Source organism: Centropristis striata, chromosome 22 (assembly GCF_030273125.1).
Source record: "Centropristis striata isolate RG_2023a ecotype Rhode Island chromosome 22, C.striata_1.0, whole genome shotgun sequence".
NCBI lineage: Eukaryota > Metazoa > Chordata > Actinopteri > Perciformes > Serranidae > Centropristis > Centropristis striata.
The window spans coordinates 22,386,173-22,409,955 of record NC_081538.1 but is presented as its reverse complement, the minus strand read 5'-3'; the positions used below and the strand labels follow the sequence as shown (position 1 = coordinate 22,409,955).

The 23,783-nt window shown below is 41.0% G+C and overlaps 1 protein-coding gene across 3 annotated transcripts; it reads left to right on the top strand.

Annotated features, from left to right (window-relative positions):
* Positions 1-283: 283 nt before the first annotated feature.
* On the top strand, positions 284-19,163 carry igf1 (insulin-like growth factor 1). 3 transcript variants are annotated; one of them, XM_059325633.1, is made up of 5 exons: positions 291-694; positions 1,968-2,127; positions 12,109-12,362; positions 13,675-13,710; positions 15,590-19,163. In XM_059325633.1, exons 1-5 carry the CDS (start codon positions 647-649, stop codon positions 15,647-15,649), a joined length of 558 nt encoding a protein of 185 aa, XP_059181616.1. In that variant the 5' UTR covers positions 291-646; the 3' UTR covers positions 15,650-19,163. The 3 variants fall into 3 exon arrangements, with proteins under 3 accessions (XP_059181618.1, XP_059181617.1, XP_059181616.1); XM_059325635.1 differs by lacking the exon at positions 13,675-13,710 and having other exon boundaries at positions 284-694; positions 12,109-12,281; XM_059325634.1 differs by lacking the exon at positions 13,675-13,710 and having other exon boundaries at positions 284-694.
* Positions 19,164-23,783: the final 4,620 nt, after the last annotated feature.

Sequence of the window (23,783 nt, the reverse complement as noted above, 5' to 3'; positions counted from 1 at the left end):
TAGCTTATTTATTTTGTTTTTTTTAATAGGTATTCCAGTTAGTAGTACATTTGTGTTAATGTTTAATTATTTATTTTGGCGTTAATCAAACGGGACTTTGGATAGAATGGCTGTTGAATTACGCGGTGCCAAATTACGCACAACAACCAGCAGTCACATCAAAACCTCCAGCTTGTCTTTAACTTCTCCTTCATGAGCTTTCAGCGCACAGAATAGTGTGCTTTGTGAGTGTGAGCTGCTGCTGGTGGGGCAGCACCGCTTTTTCTATCTTGATCTGAACTACTAACCAAGTCTTAGAGAGATCAAAATTCAATCCCGTTCTGAGAAAAAAAAAATAGAAATGACGTTATTTGAATATGTGCCCAAAATCCTTAATGAATAACTTAGGACGAGTAGGAGGCAAATGCTGCCCCAGCTGTTTCCTGTTGAAAATGTCTGTGTAATGTAGATAAATGTGAGGGATTTTCTCTCTAAATCCGTCTCCTGTTCGCTAAATCTCACTTCTCCAAAACGAGCCTGCGCAATGGAACAAAGTCGGAATATTGAGATGTGACATTGCCCGCATCTCATCCTCTTTCTCCCCGTTTTTTAATGACTTCAAACAAGTTCATTTTCGCCGGGCTTTGTCTTGCGGAGACCCGTGGGGATGTCTAGCGCTCTTTCCTTTCAGTGGCATTTATGTGATGTCTTCAAGGTAACTTACCTGCTTTCCTTTCAAACTATATATTATCACCTTCACGCAGAGCATCCTTACCCAGTTTAAACTGGAACAATACTTGTTTCACTTTGATTATTTTACTGCTTTTATAAATGCATGACAGAAATGTGGATTTCTTCTGATTTTTATCCTTTTAGAGAACAACTGTCCTGCATGTCTTGATGTTTTTTCCTCCCAGCAGATAACAAGAGATTTTCCATGCTGTGCTTTAATTGACTTTTTTTCTCTTTTGGAAATTTTGACATGCATCGAGCATGACTTTCACTGCTCGGATGAATGGGTTTTCCTCCTCAGCGCTTCTGTGCGCCCTGCGCTCTTTTTCACCAGAAAGTCCTAATGCAGCCCTGCAACTTTCAAAGTAATTACTGCTGAGTCTGCATTATTAAGTGCTAAATATCTAACCTGAGGCTGCAGAGAGGAGAGCTTAACATGAAATACTTAAGGGCGTCGGGACCGTGCGGTTGGGGTTGTGATGTAGATGGATAGTGTCCTGTGTTTATTCTTTTTATTATGTATATTTGGCCCACTCAGCTTCCTCGGCTGGGTTTGGCGGGAGAGCCGTTTTCCATCTCACAGTTTGGATCGGAAAGATCCCTGGCGCTTTTTGCATCTCTTATTCTGCTTTCTGCATTTTTGAAGCACTTTTGGTTAACTTCTGTGCGTAATAATGCGCTGACAGCTGGTTTTTGGCACACGGGGAAACGCCGAGCCTCATTACCAAGTGGTGATTAATGACATATTTTAAATTTAACTGATTAATACGGGCTGTTATTGACTTGTGGGGGCATATCCGGAGGCTGAGTAGCGAGTTGATAAGGAGAAACGTGTGTTTTCAATTTGGACGCGCTATGCTCGGTTGCGCACAGGCGCTCCGGAGCATCAGAGCTGGTCAGCCTCCTGTTTGACTGTTTGACTCTGGCACCTAGTGGAAGATTGGATTTAATACATTTTCCTCCTCATCTCCAAAACCCCTGTAAAGTTACCATCTGTGGCCACTTTTATTTCTTCTTTTATTTTTAGCAGAGCGAAAGCCTGGGAGTTGGGGGAAACAAGCCTTGTGCTCACTTGGTTCGATCTTATGTGGGAAAATGTTTAATGTTGCCACCACTGATGTGCCACTGAGCCGCCAGCAGCGGCGTGACTTCACTTGCTTGGTTTAAATGAAATCTCTGTGTGATGATGCTCTGTCTTTGCCAGCAGTGGAAATGTTAAAGCTCTCTCTCTCTCTCTCTCTCTCTCCCTGCTGCAGAGTGCGATGTGCTGTATCTCCTGTAGCCACACCCTCTCACTACTGCTGTGCGTCCTCACCCTGACTCCGACAGCAACAGGGGCGGGCCCAGAGACCCTGTGCGGGGCGGAGCTGGTCGACACGCTGCAGTTTGTGTGTGGAGAGAGAGGCTTTTATTTCAGTAAGTGCACCTTTTTATTTATTCATAAAGGTTGGCTGTATCTGTCCCAGAGCTCTCCACCTCCAGCGAGCTCATAAATAAAAAAGCAGCCAGTTTGACATCTTGTCTTGACTTTCCCTGCATTAATGTTCCCTTTCTTCCTTCATTCATTCCTCTTCCACTGTTACATCTTCTCTCTAAGTTCACATTCATCCATGCACATTTATTTTAACTCTCCACTCTCATTGATGGACAGGAGCCCAGATGTTGAACAAGCAAATGTAAATTAAATTTGGAATAATGATAATTAACTATATTGTTGGTGGCAAATCGTACTTTTGCCCACGGGGCAAAGGGCTTTTTGTGGAATTTGGCTGACTATCTCCAAGAAAGAGGAGGGGTAGAAACTAAATGTTGCAGTGAAGTTTTTTCTTTTTTCCACCAGAGAAGGGAAAGCGACCCAAAGAAAACCCTCCACCAACAATCCAGGATTTAAATCTCAGATTTTTCCATTAAGGGTACAACCTAGCCCAGAACAGCACAGGATATATGGAGCTACCGAGGTTAGGTGCAATGTTCCACCGGCTGCCAGTGCTTCTCAGGACATGTATCCTGATCTTTCTGTCAGAGACGAACAGTGTGACTGTACATTAGCAGCAAGGCTGGCTCAGACGCTACAGAGCTGAGGTTTATAACCTCATTATTCACATTTCTTTTGGCCGACATCCACCAATTAAGCCAATTTGCATGGAGGGTCCTGGAGGAGCATCATATCTCCCCAAAAGTCATTTTAAAATTACTATAATAACTGATTGTCCCTGCGACTCCTGTGCAGCTTTGACATAACAATCCATTATTAATGGTTTGGTTCTGTCCCAAAGTTATGAAAGATTTTCCACATGTGGTAGACTTTGTCAGCTGCCAATTTCAAAGAGAAAAGAAGAAGAAGAAGAAGAAGAAGAAGATATAAGATTTCTGTGGGAAATCATCAGCATCTATAGTTTTCTCTTTTCCAGTAATTGATTGCTTTCGCCTCAACCTGAACCTGGAGCGGTTTGTAGATACACCTTCTGAAGAACTTGGTGACTGATGGAAGATTAGAGGCCAGGAGAGGGGGCAGTCTTTGAATCCAAGCCTCACTAAGCAGGGGAATATGCAGTAATGGCCAGTGTATGGTAATGCAAATCTAAAGCCATTAAAAGCCAAAAATAGATAAGTACATTTCAATGGTAAGATAATAACAGACTAGTCTACAACCATGCTAGCAGCTCTATGAGATGGTACTGTACACAGCTACAGTTTGAGCTAAATAGTTAGCACCAAGGAGGCTAAGATAGATAGAGAAGTCACGGCATCCTATTGCATCATATTTTTGAAGCAGCAGATGTTTGCTGGTGTTTGAAGCAGCAGATAGTCCCTGCAATGGTTTCTGGGAATTTGAACTGCCCTCATATGTCAAAACTTCAAGTCTTCTGAATACGTCTGAAAAAAGCCCAAATAGCCTAACAGTTTTTGCATGGGCTAATGCTTTTCTACCATTTTGACAATAGACCAAATTATTTGCTGTTGGTTGTGCCTGTGCCTATGATACTTGCTGCAGCCTTTAGCTCCAACAAAGCATCCTTTAACAAGATCCCGAAGAAAAGCTCCAACATGGTGCTCTTAAAGCATATTTGAAACAATGGTGATGGCTCTGCTTTGCTCCAGAGGAAGATGAATGGACAGTTTAGCATCCCTGAACTTTGACCATCCAACACTATCGCCACACAAGAACATTTGGCAATTCCACAAAACCCTGGATCACATTCAGTGACCTTTTTTCCCCCAACTTCCTGCAATATCTGTGCATGACAACATTTGGTATGGTTAAGGGTATGGAAAGACTGTGGCTGCAACTAATAAAAAACACTAATTGCAGGACTGTGACCGGACCCAAATTCCGTAGAATGTGCTGATCCACTGCTCCAACATCCATGCTATATGTGCCTACATAAATAGTGCACTACTTCCTATATTGGCACTGCAAATTGGCATTGGATGTACAGTAGATTGTCTAACATACACGTAATTCCTATGGATATTGGGCTGAACCAACAGACCTCAAGTTCATAGCGTGCATGCTCCCGTCTTGTGCATGCACAGCCAAGTATGGCTAAGGTTCATATTGGATGGGTTTTTGACACATGCTATATGTCAATAATTGTAGCTACGTGCAAAGTAAGGCTGGAGACATACTTGCTGTTTAACAGGCTGCATTGTGAACAGCATTGCTCATATATTTACCTGTGCACAACGTTTGTTACTGGAGGTTTTCACTAGAGGGCGCACCACAGAACTCAGACCGTATACAAGTACCGGATTTGCAGGATGTATAACAAACATGGCCGCACTCCAATGGTGCCCTTATAGATATGTAAGTAAATCAAGCACATCGTGAAAATGGTGAGTACTACTCGACACTGTCTCTACTGTTCATGGGTATCGCACCAGTCAGACATTAGCTAACAGCAAGTATATCTCCAGCCAAAGGGTACAGTATTTTGAATTGGTGTTACCAGTCTAACCCTTAACTTAAATTAACCCTTTCCCTAACCCATTGAGTGTTTTAGTTGCTGAACCATAACTATATGCTACATAATTGCTGTTGCCATGCATAGGTATTGTAGAAATACTTTAATCTTCAATAATGTTGGAAAAGACCATGCCAAAATGTCAATGAATGAAATCTGACGTTTTTTGCTGAATCATCCAATATCAGCGTCTGTCTGGCAGTCATGTCACCGTGCACCTTGCTGCTGCTCTCCACCATCCCACTGCCACATTCCTCCACCCCTGCATGCAGCTTTTTTATTTTTTCCAGGAGCAGTCAACATCATTCTCTGCGTCGGGCCCTTTGTACAGCGTTTGCCAGAGAGTTTGTTGGAGAGCCACCAAGCTGCTGCAAAGCTGCGAGTCTTGTTCGTCCAGATGCTGCTGGCAACACCCACATGCTGTGAAGTGGTCATGACAGCCTGCTCGATTGCCAGTTTTCTGCCAGTTAAGACTTTTCGGTCTCTGGATTGCCTCTGCTGCAGCACTTCGCTTGCATAAATGACCATGTTCTCTTCAGAGACCGTGGAAGATCATGCATTACATGACTTGAGAATGCTTTTTAGCATCACATTTAGCATCTATGTGATGCAAGGATTGAATCTCTAACACCAACATGACTTCTCTTTTTAGATGATTGCATTTAGATTTTGATCAATCTTTTTTTGCTTGCTGGTGGATGCCATCTTAATGATTCAAATCTCAAGTTGAATTTAGAGGTAGGGTGTCCAGAGATTGGATAATGTCAGAATGCTTCGTAAACGGTTCTCAAAGGCTGTAGAAGTGCAGCACTACTGTCCATATTCATCTCATGAGAAAGTGTTGAATGAAGGCCAATGTAACTCATGAATCCTCATGCAGGATACACTTCTTAAACAGGAACAGACTTTTTTGTGGTACAGGGAATGTATTTGTCTTTCCCGCATTACCTTACACTGCGCAGTCACTGAACTGCACAGCATCCATCTATCAATGCCACATTTTCCTGTGTTGAAAAAGAGGTGTATTTCACGAACACTCCATCCTTTTTGTGAAAAGACGATGAGGTTTGAGCAGCAGGGTGCTGTGCCTTGGAAAATATGCTGCTCCCTGTCTTCCTCAGTTTCTCTCGCTCTCTCATATTCTCTCTGTCATTCCTTTCCCTTCTCCTCTCTCTCGGCCGCCACATGTACCAGTGGCTGTTTGCTTTAAAATATCTGGAGAATCCATTTGGGTTCTGTCGTCTACGGGACCCGGCTGCGTAACAGCTTGGCCAAAGGAGGCGTGCTCCTTTCCCTGAACTCTTCCCCTCCAGTCTGGTCGTGTTGAACTTGGCAGCCCTCTGATTGATAATGTGTCCAGAGACAGTGTTGCAATGACAGTGGGCTTTCTGTGCTGAGAGGGCTTTTGCCAATCCACCTTACGCATGTCACCAGTAAAGTTGCACACATGCATTTTAAGACTACAGGTTTCCTACCCTGACAGAAATGCTAAATACTAGTTGGTGGAAATTTTTTTTAGGTAATGAAACAAACTGCGGTCTATGAAACAGAAAAAAACCCACAACCGTAGTCAGTTTTTCCAATTATTAGCCTGACCTAGAAATCCTCAGTTGTGTTTGTAATGCTTTAGCAGGCAGGACCGTGGGGTGATTTCACTGCAATGTTCATTCCATGAATCAGATCTGTTATGGGAGTTTTTTGGCTAAAGTGTGAGCGCTAAGTGGCTCCCAGTCCTAAGTCACTTCATATTTTATCAGTTCATGCTAAAATATTCACATTTATTCTGGAGTGAGGAGATATATAACCTTCCTGTTGATTTCTGTGAAATGAATGATGCGCAGACTCTTTTGAATTACAGCAAAATGGAATAATCCATCATTTTGGGCCAAGAGCTAATTGTTGGTACACAAGGTTCAGCCAAATATGACTCTTTTTTTTGAGAGTTTTTAGGTGTTTTGGCTTGTACTGATGGCATGTTGAGTTGAAGGTGGAAAATAGAGGGGAAATTAGTTCTAGCAGCCATTGATGAGACTTCCTCTTCGGTGTTTGTCCCTGTCAATTTCATTCAAAGCCACGGGAGCTGGAGAGAGGTAGAATGTGCAAACAGCACGTCACATGCATGCACGCACACATGCACACACTCAAACACACATAGCTAGGCCTTGTCCCTCAGCAGCAGCAGGGGATTATGTGGATTACAGGATGATCAGGACACCCCCCTCCCCTCCCTCCGTCCCTAGTTTTACACTGGACCTGAACACACAGCGGAAGGCACTGAGATCTGAAGAAAGACCTCCTGTGTCCTCTCCATCACTGAGAAAAAGGTGTCGTTTTCCCATTAAGACCTGTACTAAAAATCTCTGACCCTTCCGTGAATTACTGCTCGGCGGAACAAAGAGGCATCTCATGAAAAGGACAGGCAGGCGTGCTCCAGATTTAGATCTGTACATTAGCTGAAGTTGAGACACGAGGGATTTGAGGACACTCTGGGACTAAACAGTACTTTATCTTTGAAACTCTTCATCAGTTTAATCCAATCACATAATGTAGAACCTCAAGGATATATCTAGTTGCGTTAGTGCCGAACTCATTGGGGTTCATCGTTGATTTTCTGGCATTCTTTCTTCATAAGTTGTCTTTCAATTTGCATTTCAGTTGTTAACAAACCAAAGAATCCTGCACACTGTAGAGCACTTGCCAATAATTTAACAAAAACTAGAAACTAGGCACTTGGATCACCTACATGGTACATTTAGATGCTCCTTGAATGGTCCCATTTCCGGAGTTGAGAAGTCATATTTTATATTTATTTTGTCATATTTGTATTTTATTGCTCAGAGAGTTGTAACAACACACCAATAGCTGCTTTCATGACCACAAAGCGCGAAGGAGACGGATCTGGTAAGCTATGAAATGTGATCGGGAACACATTTTTTAGAATATTCTTCTTATTCTAAAAAAAGGTTTGGGCAACAAAACTACTTTCTTAAGGTTAGGGCAAATAAACACATGGTTGGGCATAGCAAAAGAAAATTAAAAGAAAAATAAATTGACGTAACTACCAGAAGTGAGGTTATGTTAACTATGCACAACCTAAGCACGGAAGTAATGTAACTTTGAATAACAACGTTGACTTTTTGTTTCATACCAGAGTCGAACACGGGTCTCCTGGGCCAAATCCTGGGTTTGTTTGAAGGGCAACCCTTTCCAACTCCCCTCAATATTTATTAAGTTAAACACCATACATTCCTTAACCCTTTGCAATCTCTCAATTTCTAAATCCGCCTCTAAAATTTGCTCTGGGATCTTATGAATTCAATAATTTCTCAATGATTCCTCATAATAAATCAGTTTTTGATCTATATCGATAATGCTAGCAGCAGTGACTTTGGATAAGATTCTAGTGGTGCAGTAATGTGAGGAACACTTCACTCATGCCATAAACTCTTTGTGGTACCAGTGATAAAGAGGTAGTTTCCAGTACTTTAGCAGCTCTTATAGTCCCCTTCCAGCCGTAAACTGCTTGACACTTTGCAGGAAGAGCAGTGCACAGGCTCCAAGAATCCACTGGTTTTTATTGACCATGACCAAGCTGTAAAACTCAGATGCTTTCTGTGCCACTCTGGAATGGGGGAATCCAGCCATCTCTCTCCAGTGCCGCTCCTTAGAGGAATGAACACTATGTGTGCTGAGGCTGTCAAACACCAAACCCAAAGATGTTAGATGGAGCATTGCTGTGGCATCAGATGAAACACTTAGTCAACAGTAAATTTGACAGGTTGAAGACAGTTGGTGCTACTGCATAGTTTTCAGTCAGGAGGGATGCTGGCCCTCCGCACTAAAGGAATACTCTTTATAGTATCAAGCACTTGAGTTTGTAGCCTGCTCATTCGTGGAGAATGGTAGCTGTAGTCAGCTTGAATTCACGGCAAAAATGTATTCTAGAGGCGATATCACCAACAATTGAGTACCAATTTAACATTGCACTTCTATAACCTTGTTGGACTCTTTATTCTATGTCGAAATAGGCAAGTTACATCACTTGCATAAGGCCTGTTTGCTAAAAAATTCCCATATAAAGAAACTTTCTCCTGGATTACATTTGTTTTTGACATATCACAGATACATTTTGATCTTACATATGAAACTTATGGTATTTTAACTGTGAAAAACTACTGAGAAACTACATGTTTCAAACATATTGTATGTACAGATAAAGAGGAAGAAAGTGGAATATAATGCAGGAGAGATTTGAGAGGCTCCTATGGGTCTTTTGACACATTGATGCAACATAAGAACTTTTCGTCATTTACACTTTTCATATTACTGTTAATTTGCAGAAAGGGAAAGTTTCCCCATCCTCCCCTTGAATATCATGCATCATAGATGTAACAGAACAAAAATTAACCTGACATAACCGCACTTTGCCTCGTCATGTTAGCTAAAACGCTGACAAAGGCTTTCTAATCTTCTTCATCATGGTGCGTGATCCCTGCATCCTCCATCCAGAGTCCATGTCAAACAGTGGAGGGCCGTGAGGCGGGAAGTACTGGCAGAAAAGGTTGTTTATCCTTATTTGTTTAACAACAGTCACAGAAAACAACTCTGTGTTTATGAGGGATTACAGCAGCTATCCATAAAATTGAAGCATTTAAAACCTTCCAAAGCTTTTAGACCTGATTATTATATGCGTGTTTTTCCCCAAACCTGCCCGAGCTGATTATCCTACATGTTACAACTGGTGCCAGCTGATTTTTCTCTCCCTTCCAGCTGTTTGTGCAGCAGGGTTGCAAGCTATTTTCAGAATAATAGCGGATGTTAATTTGTAAGGCTTTATTGGGAGGGATTGAAAAACAGGCCAGGCAACGAGGCACGGCCCCTCTTTTGGCTTTCAGCAGCCATTATATAATCACCAGCCAGGGCTCAACGTCATATTTCTCTCTTTCTAAATTTCTTGACATCAGGTGTTAATATAGCAGCCAAGGCTGGTCCCACTGATACACAGTGCGGGATGAAATAGCAGATTCTGTTTGTTCAGATGGGTGGAAGGACTGAAACGAAGAAGATTCAATACAATGCAAAAGCTAAATTAAGATTTTTGTCATCTATATATTTAATTTAACACATCCCTTTTGGCAGTTTGAGATCTGGGTGAATCTGGTTCTTGTGTTCCCTAAATAATGCAGGTGTACAGTATATTTTTAGCATCATTCTACCTGATGTGCAACATGAAAGCCTCCTTATTGCCCCCCCTCCTTCCCTCCCTCTCATTCACACCTCCATTACCTTCCACTCTGCGTTGTGTCTGGGGGTCCGAGGAGAAAGATGCTTCTGTTTCTGAATGAAAGCTGCTCTCTGTCCAGAACAACATTGTCAGGACAAGGCAGACAGAGAGCAGAAGTTAATGCACTTTGTCAGCACTGGCAGGCTTCTGAGCCAAGAGCTATTAACTCTGAGAGGGAAAGGCATTTCCTCCTTGTAAATGCCATATTAAATTATTATTATTTTATTTGGTAACAGGGAAAAGCCCATCAGGGCTATATTGCTCAAGGTGAGCAGGGAATTGTTAATGGAGAGCCTGCGCTTTCCTAAAGGCCACCAAAAGAGGGTGGGTTCTGGGGGGTAAGGGAGTTGAAAAAGGAAGTGATGGTAACTTGATGTGTTCCCTGACTCAACAAATTGACTATAACACCTTTAAATAATGCTTTACCCATTTTTTCAATGATGATATTACTCAATGTCCAACTTACGTCTACTGGCCTTTCACCCAAGGTTGTTTTCTTGGGTGCATCAGGCCATCGTCTTCACTGTGTTCTCCAGGTTGCTGAGACTTGTGCCAAATGAAAATGTGAATGAACAGTGGGACATAGCCAACGGGGGTGCGGCCTCAAAGCCCACCCGGCTGTTTCTGCAGGTTGATCAGACCCAGAGGGCCTGTGGTTTGGCCTCGCTGGACGGGCCTCTGTGTAAAAGATACCTGGGCCAAAATGGCTGAGCGTGATATTCTCAACGTTTGGGTGACTGCGGCCCCCTTTTTACAGGGAAGCAGCTGCCAAAAAGGGTCCATAGTGTGCAACGTGATACACTGTAAATTATACACGGAAGAAATCCATGTCATTAAGGCTGTTCAAGTATCAGAGGACCGTTGACCGGGCCACTATCAGCATTATGACAAGCATAGTGTCTGACCACTAGCCACAATTAGTTTGATTAAAACTGCTTATGGATATAAAGCAATAAGAAATAAAAATCTGATGTATAAAAGTTGAACTGCTGGTTCGTTAAACTTTGTGTTGTATGTATCCTACAATGATAAAGGCAGATTTGCTGCTCAAAATTATTCAAATACTAAAAAATCAATGACTCCTTGACTTCAAGAAGACAAAATCAGGCTTCCATTCTAGCTGGTTGTCACCAGCCGGTTGCTTAGATAGATTTATGGAATTTATTCAAACACCATCTCTAGCAGACTTCCTTGTCTTTCATCCCAACACTTCCTTGTCTTTCATCCCAACACTTCAAATACTGTCCCTTTCATCACGACCATTGGCGTCTGATACCAGCACATAAGGCAGCCTGTAGCGGCAGTTTTGGACATCTGTCACTTTCCACTAAGTTATACGCATTGTGGCTTTCCAAAATACATTTCCGTGTTCATAGGAAACAGTTAACTTTAGACAATAAAACCACTACCTTACACAGGTTCTCTCCAAATTACACCATCAACTCTTAGTTGCACACCGGACACGAAGTCTCCAGGTTGTTTGACTCATCCACCAACCCTCCTCCCCTCCCCTCCCCTCCCCGACCTTCTGCTTGTTGTACACTTTTGCTCTTGTATTTTTGGCTTTGGAGAGGGGGAAAAAGATTTAAAGGAAGAAGGCTGTATAATTTTAAATGTTGTTTGTTTGAACAATGAAAAAAGTGAAGGAATTGGTAACCCAGAGATCCTGCAGCAGTACATGTGACGTACGACATATTTTATTTCTGGGTAGGCCAACCCAGAAGTTGGCATCACTCTGGTTCCCTCGACAAAAATGTGATTTTTCTGTTGGATTTGGCATTATTGCAGACAGACAGTTTAAGATTTTGTTCAGCAAGATAATCTTCACAAATGAACACCACTTTTATGATATTTAAAGCTTGAATGTAATCGCCAGAAGTAAAAAAAAAAAGAAAAGAAAAAAAGAAAAAAAAGAAGCTAACATTAGGCTATAAATTAACTTCTCCAATGATCATAGACTTCAACAAAACCACCACCAAGCAGACGATGATGTCACACATCTCCGTAAACCTCTGTAGTCTTATTTAGCCACTGCTAAAAATGCTAACTCATTTCCAGATTTCAGGACTTTCTGCAGTACCCTATGACCAGCTATTTTGCTGCCAAAACTGGCTTACTCCAACACCTCCTCCTGTTCCTTTCAAACAGGTAAACCGGGCTATGGCACTAATGCACGACGGTCACGTGGCATCGTGGACGAGTGCTGCTTCCAAAGCTGTGAGCTGCGGCGCCTGGAGATGTACTGTGCACCTGCCAAGACTAGCAAGCCTGCTCGCTCTGTGCGTGCACAGCGCCACACAGACATGCCGAGAGCACCCAAGGTTAGTACCGCAGGGCACAAAGTGGACAAAGGCACAGAGCGTAGGACAGCACAGCAACCAGACAAGACAAAAAACAAGAAGGTGAGCACAGCACCGAACAGATACACTCTTTAAAAAAAAGAAAAAGATTTACTCATCAGGAAATGTGTGAGAAAAAAGAGAATAGGATTGTTTTGGTAGCTTCTGTCAGAGCATGCATACATGATATCCTGAGATGTTAAAGAAATTGTTGTTTTCTTGCTTAGAGTTAGGTCTAGGGTGCCAGGCCATTGTTCCGACGGCCCAATAGTCCGAAAACAAAAACAAAAGCTCTAAAATGCCGTTGCTTGCCGAGTTTATTGGCCTTACATATAAGTGTATTTTGACATCCAAATCTCAAATAATCATTTTAACCCAAACCATGATTTTTCCCAACCATAGCCAAGTGGTTTCTGTACTTCAACCTAACCAAACTAAGCCACATGCCAAAAAACTCTTTTCCCTATTAAATTGAGTAATACCTTACTGGAGTCTGGAACATATTAAGGCTTGCTGTCACTTGACATCAACAACTTAAGTTTGTATTTTTTAACATTTGGACCTTTGGAGCATTGGGTCTTTGTTTTCGGAACCATCTGTTTAGACTGATGAGATTTCTGTCCAGTGGGGAATTTTTGGGAATATTGAGCCATCAGAACTTGGGGCATTCACCAGGCTCAGTCCCTTCATACACTTGTATTCTTTGAAAACAGGATATTTTGCCTCCCTTTGTTTTAAAGAAATTACATCTGCACAAGCACCGTTTTTTTGGAGAAATCTCCATCCAAATGAAAACGCAAAAACACAAGTCAAGAACAAGTCAAAGCAGCAAGCGGCGACAGATCCATAACCCAGAAGCCATGTTGGCCAATCACACAAAGAAGAATATCATCAATACATGTACAAAAAAATGTTTCCAAAATATACCTATGTATGTGTGGACTAGCCTGAGTTGAGAATAGTGATACCACTCTGTTTATTATGAAATTTGAGCAAGCAGATGTTAGCTTAGCATGTAGCCAGGGGTATCAGTTAACCAGAGATCCCTAGCCAAGAAACAGTCTTGTACATAACCCTTTTTATGTTTCATTCTTATGAGGTCTAAATGAACATTTATTGACAAGGTTAGCCCAATGTTGAATTCATGGGCAAGATCAAGGCTAACTGTTCCCCCCAGTCTTTCTTCTAAGCTAAGCTAACTAGCTGCTTACCATAGTTAAATATTAAGTGTACAGGCATGGTTGTGGTTTCAAACTTCTCAAGTAATTAACTTACTTGCTGTTGTTTTGAAGGCTCAATAGGCTAGCTACCAACTTACTGTATAGCAAGACAAATGAATCCCTTTGACTTAAGTGGCTTAATTTTTCTCCCACAGAGACCTTTACCTGGACATAGTCATTCATCCTTCAAGGTATGCATGCCAGTCGATACTTTTTATTTCATTTTATTAATTCATTTAGTCATGTAATCTTCTATGAATCATTCAATCTCTGCACTGACATCATCCAGAGTTAGAAGGTAGAGAGACATTCTATTTTGAAATGAGAGAGATTCATTTAAACAATCTAAAATCTTTATCTCTTGGCTAAAGAAAGAAAGCGTGAGGTCTAAATGCAGACTCTGTTTCATCTTTGAGTTGCCAACCTGCCGGAGAGTGTGATCCTTTTAAGATTCTACCGTGTGCTTTTTACCCTTCTCTCAAAAAAGAAAACCATTAGCAGGAGGAGGAACTAAGTGGTTTTTGTGGTAGACCCAGTGGCACTCCCGCTCCCCAGGCAGAATCTCCACTCTGCTACTGTACATTATGTGCTGAAATTCTGGCATCTCACCATAAACAGACTGACACATGCAAGGTCTGGAGATGAAGCGAGCGTATCACGTTCAGCCCATCTCTGCGTTCAGTGGCTTCCACATCACTAATCTGTTTGTTCATTTGTGGATCTCCTTAATTTTTGTGGGCTTGTTTTTCCAATTGATTTTCAATTTTGAACATATTTGTGGAATTCTTGTTTAAACGTTAAGCCTGGTTGGATGGTTTGCTTTGCAGCTATGTCTATTGGTGCTACTAGATGTGCAGTTAACTTCCATTGTTTGTAGGGACCAACTTTTATACAATATGTTTTTCCTGCCTTTTTCAACAAGTCCATGTACACTGTTTGCAATTAAAATGTATGCCTCTTTACAGTATTTAAAATTATGCTTTTAAGTTTGTATTTTATTGGGAAAGTGTGAGCTAGCAAGCTAGCCTAGGTAGCTTCCACCAAGCTTGCTAACTTAGGCAATGCTTCCCACCAGCTTTATGGGAACAAAGTGTGACTAGACATTACTTTTTGCCACCCATGTACCCTACAAATTTTGATACAAGATGTTTTCTTGGCCTTTTTCAACAAGCACACATAGCGTCAGTTACACACCATTACATTAAATTCTGACGGACGTCCTAAGGTCCCTGAAATATAGGAATAGGAACCATTAGAGATTTAAAAACTGCCACTTCGAAGCAGTACATGACGTCTTTTAAATCAAACTACATTCTTGTGTCTCAAATTGCTAAACAGACTGTACACAATGACCAGCACTTGGAAGAGGAAGTCCTGGCCCAAATATCTGTTTACATTATATGGATACACCAGAACCCTAGAAGTATTGGCCCTAAATTGTCATCTGACCAACTGTTGAGTTCCAAATTTCATCTACCTTTAACAGATAGAAGAAGCTAAATATTACAACTTTGAGAGAACATTTTACAATCTGCATTTTAAGATCAGCCATGGCTCTTTGGAATCGAATTCGCTGACAAAATGACTAAGTAGTTCTATCTGTCTATTGGTACATGGTACACCTACTACATGATATGCCCTCGAAACAGTCACAGTTTGGTTAAGTTAAGGCACCAAAACTACTTGGTTAGGTTTAGGAAAAGATCATGGTTTGGGTAAAAACAAGAACGTTCATCCAGTGATCTCCAGGGGTGTGTTTTATCATCATCAAAACTACAGGCCAATCAAAGTGCATCACCAATAATTTCATTCAGTACCAACAAATTGATGCCCATTGCAGACACTAGGGGGCACTGTGTCTGCTACAAAATAAATAAAGTGCCTTCTTATTATAATGATATTAACAATTTCTACCAAGTAATTGCACAGATCAAAACAAAAAGGATATAACTTACCAATTTTTATTTTCACCATTTCCAAAATGTGTTTCCTTAATGCTAGGTCACTTTATCCTGTATCCACTGTGTCTCTGATCCATTTAAAAAAAAATGTGTTTCTCTTTAATTGCAGGAAGTGCATCAGAAAAACTCAAGTCGAGGCAACACGGGCGGCAGAAATTACAGAATGTAGGGATGGAGCGAATGGACAAATGCCCAGCGATTTGGGAAGAGAGAAGGGAGTGGCCTTACCTGGTACCCCTGTGGAATGGTTCACTGTAAAACAAAACAAAGAGGATGCTAACAAAGATCCGAAAAGCTCTTCAAAATGATTGAATCCTGAGAGCTAAGTGGTGTTTAAGGGTTTGATGAGGGATATTGTGATTATTTTATACACTGCACCATTCCATATCGGGAGGAATTCTTTGTTAATAAAATGTAACAGACTAGTTTAGCTGCTGAGACACGAACAAGAGCTTATTATACCTCCATGTGTGAGCTGCAGCATCTCCTGGCTCCAGGAAAGGTGGAAACGGATCTGGGCTTCATCCAATCAGAGATCGGCAGGCTGTGTTTGCTCCCTGAACTTTGCGGAGGTAAATCCTTTTACTCTGTGAGAGTGGATTCATTTACTCCTTTGGTAAGATACTTTGTCACCGGTCACATATAACAGTTATTACCCGAGTTAAAATCTGATTATCTTACCTTCAGAATTTTGTTTATGCACCATGCAGGTTATTTTTAATGAGTAAAAAACAAGGTTTGCTTTATAGGACAAAGACCAGGGGGATAATTTTCTGACTTTAAACATTGTTGTTATTTTACCTTGAACCCAATTCAAATCCCTACTTCTCCTTGACTCCTGTAGGCAGCGTTCATCTGCCTAACCGGAGTCTCTTGAAAGTTTGAGTCCAATCCAAATCCCTCCTAAGCCTCAGGAAGTGTTGAGAACCTGAGGACTGAGTCTACAATCCAAACACTTCTTTAACAACAGATCAAGCACCATTAGAGGGGATTTGAAAGAAGGTGGGAAGTACAAAAACAAGATTGTGCCTGTTCTTTTTAAATAAGAAAAACAAGCAGGAAAACTAATTAACCAGAAGCTAAATTGAATTAAGATTTTTGGCAAGTCAGTGCATGGTGCTTGTTTGATTGCCAGAAATGGGTCATTCAGTGGATTCAAAGTGCATTTGGCATAAGTCAGTGGAATAAGTCAAATAGCGACAATCAGGCAAAATGTTTGCTGTGGCCAAATCTGATTTTTGTCAACAATCCAGTCACCGGTGATCAACATTTGAGTCTGAGTGGAGGCCTGTGTTCAAGGTTAAGCATGAGCCATGAAAGTTTAGTCACGGCAAGTCAACAAGTGCTCTAAGAAGAGTAAAATATTTTTCCAGGTTTCTCAAAGAACGAACAATATGTTCCCAAAACTGTCAACACCTAAGTTTGCAGCAAAAGAAAGGAGAGGCTCTTACAGTTGCCACGCAGATGGGAAGTTTTAACGATTGATCGGCCTGTTATGTTTTTGTTAGTTTAGGGAGGCCGAGAACTTTGCTACTTCAGTTGTCGCTCGGACTGCATTACCTGCCATCATGGCATCAAGGAAAAACAAAAAACCCACAGCATCTCTTACAAACTCACATACAGAGAATAAACAATTTGGTAAATATTGCAAACCAAATTGACAAGTCTTCCGAGAGATGTGAGATACGGCACACAAAACCACATGCAAAGCACCCACAGTGTAAATGAGAGTTGTATAACTGTGAGCAAGGGTCAAGCACACACAGACATACAAACACACACACGTTTCATAAAAGCCAGTTCTGAGAAGTCCTTGCATGAGGACTGACAGTCACGGCTGTTTGTTCAAGCCTCCATGCGGATTTTCAGTCATTTTAATCGCACAAACCGCCCAAAACATCTCATCTCTGCCTCCTCTGCCTGTGTATAATCAAACAGTACTCCCATTTATGTTAACCTATGCATTACTATCATTCATTGTACATGATGGTTTCATATAACAAAACTGTATTAAGAATCCTATCCACTGTATAATGGTGCTATTTTGTAGTTTGTTACTTGCAAGAGATGGCTAAGACAGACAGATGGCAGGGCTTACATCGGAGGTCTTCCCTTTTGCACAGCCTTGTGGCCACCATTTTAATAGTGTTTTTATTTGTAAGTTTCAATAAGGTAGTAGTGTAAGCGAGTAAATGTATCTGTGTGAAATCTGTGAATGCATGGAGATAAAAAAGAAAAAAAAAGAAGAAGAAAATACAATGTTGTGGTCCCAAGAAGGCAAAATGCTATTTTTTCTACTGTTTTTGAATTATTTTCTCAATATAGATCCCTTATGCCAAATAACTTGACAAAAGTACTGTGAACTGTGATTCTTCCAATTGTATTGAGATTGTTCAAAGTCATGGTGTGCTTTTGTCTGTCCTGAGATGTGTGTGTACATGCACTTCACTGGAAGCCAAGGTATTGATTATTGAAAACACTTAACTCGAGAATACGTAACTTTTGCTGAACAGTGGCCACTGTGGCTACAAGTGGTAATTACAGCATAATGGCATATTAAATTTATGTTTATCTGTGATACGCTCAAACGTCATAAACAGGAGCACAATGTGAGAAGAACCATAACATCAGCTAAATTAACTCATTAATATCACCCAGCTGGAAAGAATAGTTTGACGTTTTGGGAAATTCGCTTTCTTGCCAGGAGTTAAATGGAAACATCAATATTGCTTTCACATCCTTACGTTAAAAACAAGACTACAGCTAGCAGCCAGTTAGTAGGCTATTACCTACGCTAGCTCTGTCCAGCCTAACAGCACCTCTAAAATATATTTTTTTTCTTCTACAGATTAAGGTTTGGTTTTGTGATGTTAGAGTGGTTAATTAAGTTACATTTCGTGCAATGGTGGAAGCTGTGGGGCTGAAAATTGAAGCCAAAAAAAAAAAACTGCAGTGACTTGCCGCTACATTCAGCCAGCTTTAGTCCACCCATGCTCCACCTGTTGCCAATTTTTTGATTAGCCAGGAGACAGGCTTTGCCAAGATGGCAACTTCCCACATTAAGTATTATTTTTGCTCTTCCGAAACCTATGGATAAAGCATAAATGTACAGTTAAAGGCTTCAGGAGGCACAACTGCGCAATTGGCAGACCATTGCAGCCTCGTTGCCTTCCAGAAGAAAAAAAAATCAGTCATCTGATTGGCCAATATCTTCTTCCTTGTGTGATTGGTAAACATGGCATCATTTTGTGTTTTTTTAAAACTATGGAGGGGGAAAATAACCCTTGTGCACCAATGTGTGTGTGGACAACTCCAAACAAGCTAGCAAAGTAAGCCCCTACCCTCAGTTTCCACTCTTTATGCTAGGCTAGGCTAAGCTAAGCTAACTTTCTCCTGGTTGTAGCTTGACATTTGAACTTCAGATATGAAAGCGTTATTCATATTCTCATCACTCTGGGTAAAATTGCAAATGCATTATATTTCTCTAATTATCAACTGCTGCTTCAAGTTTGCTAACATTAGCTAACGTTAGCCTGCATAAGCTAGTGGTCATACCAGAGCAAATAAAGCTTTAGTGACAAAACGCCCTGAGTGTATTAAACTGAGCAAGGGTGTGTTTTGTTGCTTATGAATTACATTTCTCATGTTACTTAAAGAATAAGCCAGGAGTTAATTTATTTTGATCAAAAATTGCACAAAAATTGATCGAAATTGCACATGTACTTTGGTGATAATTCCTTTCAAATTGTAATATCAGTCGACCTGGCGGCTGAAATGAAAAAGAAGCTTATTGTATAACAACTCTGGTCCTCCCAGATTTCAGATATACAGAACAAACCAAAGACTTTTTAATGAGAACTAAGCCTCGCTCAGCATTATTATGCCATAAACTGAACCGATGACCAGATGAGTAGATCAGTTGATGCCATCCTTGTCTGAACTGCACAGCAGCTACAATATGCCCTGCACACACTGTCTCTGGTACCTGAAATACAGCTTATAATGTAATAGATCGCAAAGTGAGCCAGACAAAAGTCCCTCTGTGTATCTGGTATTTTTGAAGAAAAGCTACAGCAACCAACTTCAAATCATGTGACTATGAATTATTTCTCTGTTTGTCACTTGTGTGAAATAATAATCAATAAAGTCTAAAATGTGGGAGTGAGAGATTCACGACTCTGTGAGGTGTTTAATAAGAAATCGTCATTTCCTGAAGCTCACTGTCCATGAAACTGTTTGATTACAGCGCTGTTATTTATGGTGCTCGATTGCCTTCTGTAGAAAAAAATACTGACAAATTGTTCACCATTCCTGCTGAATAAACCACTTGTCAACATCACAAAAATGCCTGGAGAGTTGTTGTTTTTTTCATGCTACGTGCACATACATCACATCACATTTAGAAAGTATTATATGTTATATTGCAACTTCATGCTAAAATATGTTAAAATTGTTTTTCCTTTCACCAATCTACACTCAATATCCCATAATGAGAGGTTTAGCTTATGTCAGAAATCATATTATTTGAGTTAATGATAGCCAACCTGCATAACTGCAAACATTTTTTTTAAATAAATGAATAACAATAATAATCATTGCTTGTCTGGAATCAGGTTATCTTTTATATAAGGAGTAAAGAAGTTGTAGGAACTGAACACATAATATTATAAATATTTCATTAATGTTTTGGCTAATTTTGATTCTAATGTTGTCTGTAGTTATGTTGTGTGAATGTGTCTTAAGAAAATAAAAACAAAAATTTAGCTTTTTAGCAAGTTTATTTATATACCACATTTCAGCAACAAGGGCAAATCAAAGTGTAAAAAAGGAGATAATGACAAAGGAAAGAGGATTTTAGAAATGTTTGCAAATGTATTAAAAAAAAACACATACCAAAAGTATTCAGACCCTTCAGGCTATGAAATTCAGCTCAGGTGCCTCCGATTTCTCTTGATCATCTTTGAGGCATTTCCACTTCTTGATTGGAGACCACCTGTGTGGACTCCAAGTACTCCCAGTACTCCCCTATATAACTCCCCAGTAATATTGAGCTTGGACCTCCCCTCTCTAGCCCCCAAACAAGTGTCTTTCAGAGACTCTAGCATGCTCTGTCTTACACTACAGAGAATATGGTGTATCACATGAAACTAGAGGATCTAATGAATCCATTGGTACAAACTATGTCTTGATATCTTGTTCGGAAGGGACTTAAGTAACACCCCAAAGTTAGGCTTAATTGTGGCCAGGGAGAAATTGACTTGGACATTTTATCTAAAGGCGTATCTTGACCCCTGACCTCAAGATTTTAATGAAAATGTGTTTTATGAGGACCCCCACAAGTCTCTTTTACAGCAGGCACAGTTTATTTTTCTCTTGCTGTATGAATGGGATATTTTTCGCCTGTTGTATTTGAATATTTCTGCATACTGGGGTCCCTAAACAGTCCTGGAATTGCATAAATTGGATACCCCTGAAAGCTGAGACTCTCATAGATTCAATGACCCCATCTGTATTTATGTGTGATGATGTTAGTCCCCATAGTAGCCATTTCATTGTACTTGCATGTGGCCCCAGCCTGGCCCCTCTCTTGAAATGGTCTTGAACCACCCCTGTTCAGTATGTGACAACAATCTAACAAAATGTGAGGAGTCTTAATGCACATACATTCATAAAACCTCTGTGGTAACATCACCCTATAAAGACATTACTCCCTCTATTATGCAACGTCACACTGAATCCACAGGGTGCCTCATAAAAGCTGACTTTACCAGACACATAAACAGCAGACAATTGCAAAGTAGAGGTTTGTCTCTGAAGCATGTGCAAATCTTTTGAGACGTTCTGGCTATAGGAGAAGCCATAACTCAAGCTGGAGCTTTGTGCATCGTGCAGAATAAAACTGAGTGTGGGCTGAATGACAAAGTGATACTTCCTAAGAGGTGGCGGGGTCTGCCAAAGCAAACACATCGGGGCGTGGTGCTCCCTGAGGCCAGAGCTGCATGTTCAGCTCTTTGGAGGATGCACAGAGTGACAGCAGCGAGCTCTTACTCACTCACTGTCAGCACTTTTTAAACGGATGTATGTAGGGCAACAATCAAACCCTGATAAATTGACTCTCTGGCCGGCGCACAGCAGACGGCGGAGATCAAAATGTGGAGCAGCAGGGAGGTTGGCGAGGTCTCGGTCATCCCGGCCATCCTGGATGTTATTTCATCCGTCTCTATGACTAATACAGAATCAATTATCTCACCCTAATGGTCCAATTGCAAGCTGCAAGCTTGCAAGATTTAGAGTTCAAATAAATCAGGGAGAAATTGTGTGCAGAGAGGCCGGGGCAGTGGCGGAGGACCAAGCCATCACAAATAAGCCAATTATTAGAGTGAATACGGATGTACAGTATCATTTAGTTGTAATTATAAAAACACCAACGTCAGGATGTCTTAGAAATGCTCTGTTTATGCTCTTACATGTGCTAATTTTGGATTACATGGTGACTTTAAGTTAACACAAAGATGTTTGAATAACCTCAATAACCAGGATGGTTCTGGAAAGAACTCAATCCGTTTCCCATTGATCTGCGTGCACTCGGGATCCAGTGCATCTAAGGACACAGATTTTGGATTCGTCCCTGAAACACAATCTCTCCACACTCTTCAACTCCTCATCTTAAGCACACAATTGTCTTTTGAATGACCTTGTGGTCTGTTTTACTACACTCACCAATTTTACTACTTATTCTACTGGTTGTTTTACAGGAAAAGTGGTTGTAAGGCTTCATCAGTCTTCAACCGTTCATTTCTTTTCCAATAGGACACACAGGATTTCACTTTGCTGGGTTTAACTTTTTGCTCTCGCTGTTGTCGACTCAGCATTCGTTGCCTCTAATCCCACATATTCTCATATCCGGAGGCTAGCATCCAGTCCTGGCTCACGATGAGTTGATCATGACAAATTTACAAGTAGCCTTGTGTCACGTTTTATTGTAATCGTGAGCCAAGGCCAGATGTAAAAGGAAATGGAGACACAAGAGTCCAACAAGTGCACCGTGAGCCTCGCACTACATCGGGAATGTTAGCAGTTAGAATAAAGCAAAAAAAGTGTCTTAACCATTGGAGGAGATTCTCCCTCTTTCTCAATTTCAGTCGACAGTGGAAATTCACTGAGGCTTGATTATAGCAGGAGAGAGTGTTGGCTCAGCTGTGTGCTTTAAGAACCCATGATGTCAGAGCCTTATTTTCCTTGGAGAGACTCTCATCAGCTGCATTGTTCCAGGAAACCACGGTCTGTTCTCTGGGCAACAAAAAAAAAACCTGTCCAAAACGTGCCCCCTCTCCCCTCCCTCCATTTGCACCCGCATCTCTGCTGAATGCAGCACGCCGGACTCTGGCACGACTGCAGAGCAAAAACGCACAGATATTAAACATTATGAATGCACGGAGCATCAGTGCATCACATTTCCCTGGAACTGGAGCTTTTCCGCTCTGCTGTGACACTGCTTGTTTTTTCTTTCATTTATATTTTCTATTAGAGGACGAGTGTCGGTGATGAAAGGCAGCGTGTTAATACAGGACGAGGAAATAATGTGTTTGCCCCTGGAGGATTATAAAACAATGCTGCTACTGATGTCATAGGGTTCGGACTTCTGAGCACCTCTTTATGCACAAAGCTGTAGGCGGTGTGATTGAAATACAGCACCGGCAACTGACAGGTGATGCAAGCAGCTGACAGAGCTGATGAAAAAAGTACTCTGCAGCTTCCTTGAGTTCAAAATTTAAACCATGCACGAGGCCGAATCGGATCTGGACACAATTAAGACCAAATACAAACAAGACCAAATATAAATCAGGGACAGCACAGTCAGTAGTTAAATAAACTTTACTGGCATCAGTCAAAGATTTGACGAGCTGTGTTGTGGAAACATAAAGATTTAGTAAATAATGTTCATGGATACCCAACGAATCACATCTGGTCCTCATAAGATTATTTGACTCATGGCCTCTTTTTTTTTTTTTTTTGCTAATGTTCTTTGTTAGAGAATTATGGTAATGATTTCTTAGAAATTCAGAGAAGGGAAAAATCACAGTTACCAGATAAAGACCTTCACCACGGCACAGAGTTCACTGAATCTTCTCGGCGAGTGCCAAGGAAGCCAGCAAGCTCAGATGCTTTGGATCGGGTGGCAGTAATTTGCAGTGTCTGCTGTCCATATCAGCGTGTTAATACAGCCTATATCAGGAGAAATATGGGAAATGGGGAGGAGAGATTATCAGAAAGAGAGAAAGAGCGAGAAAGGTTACAACAAC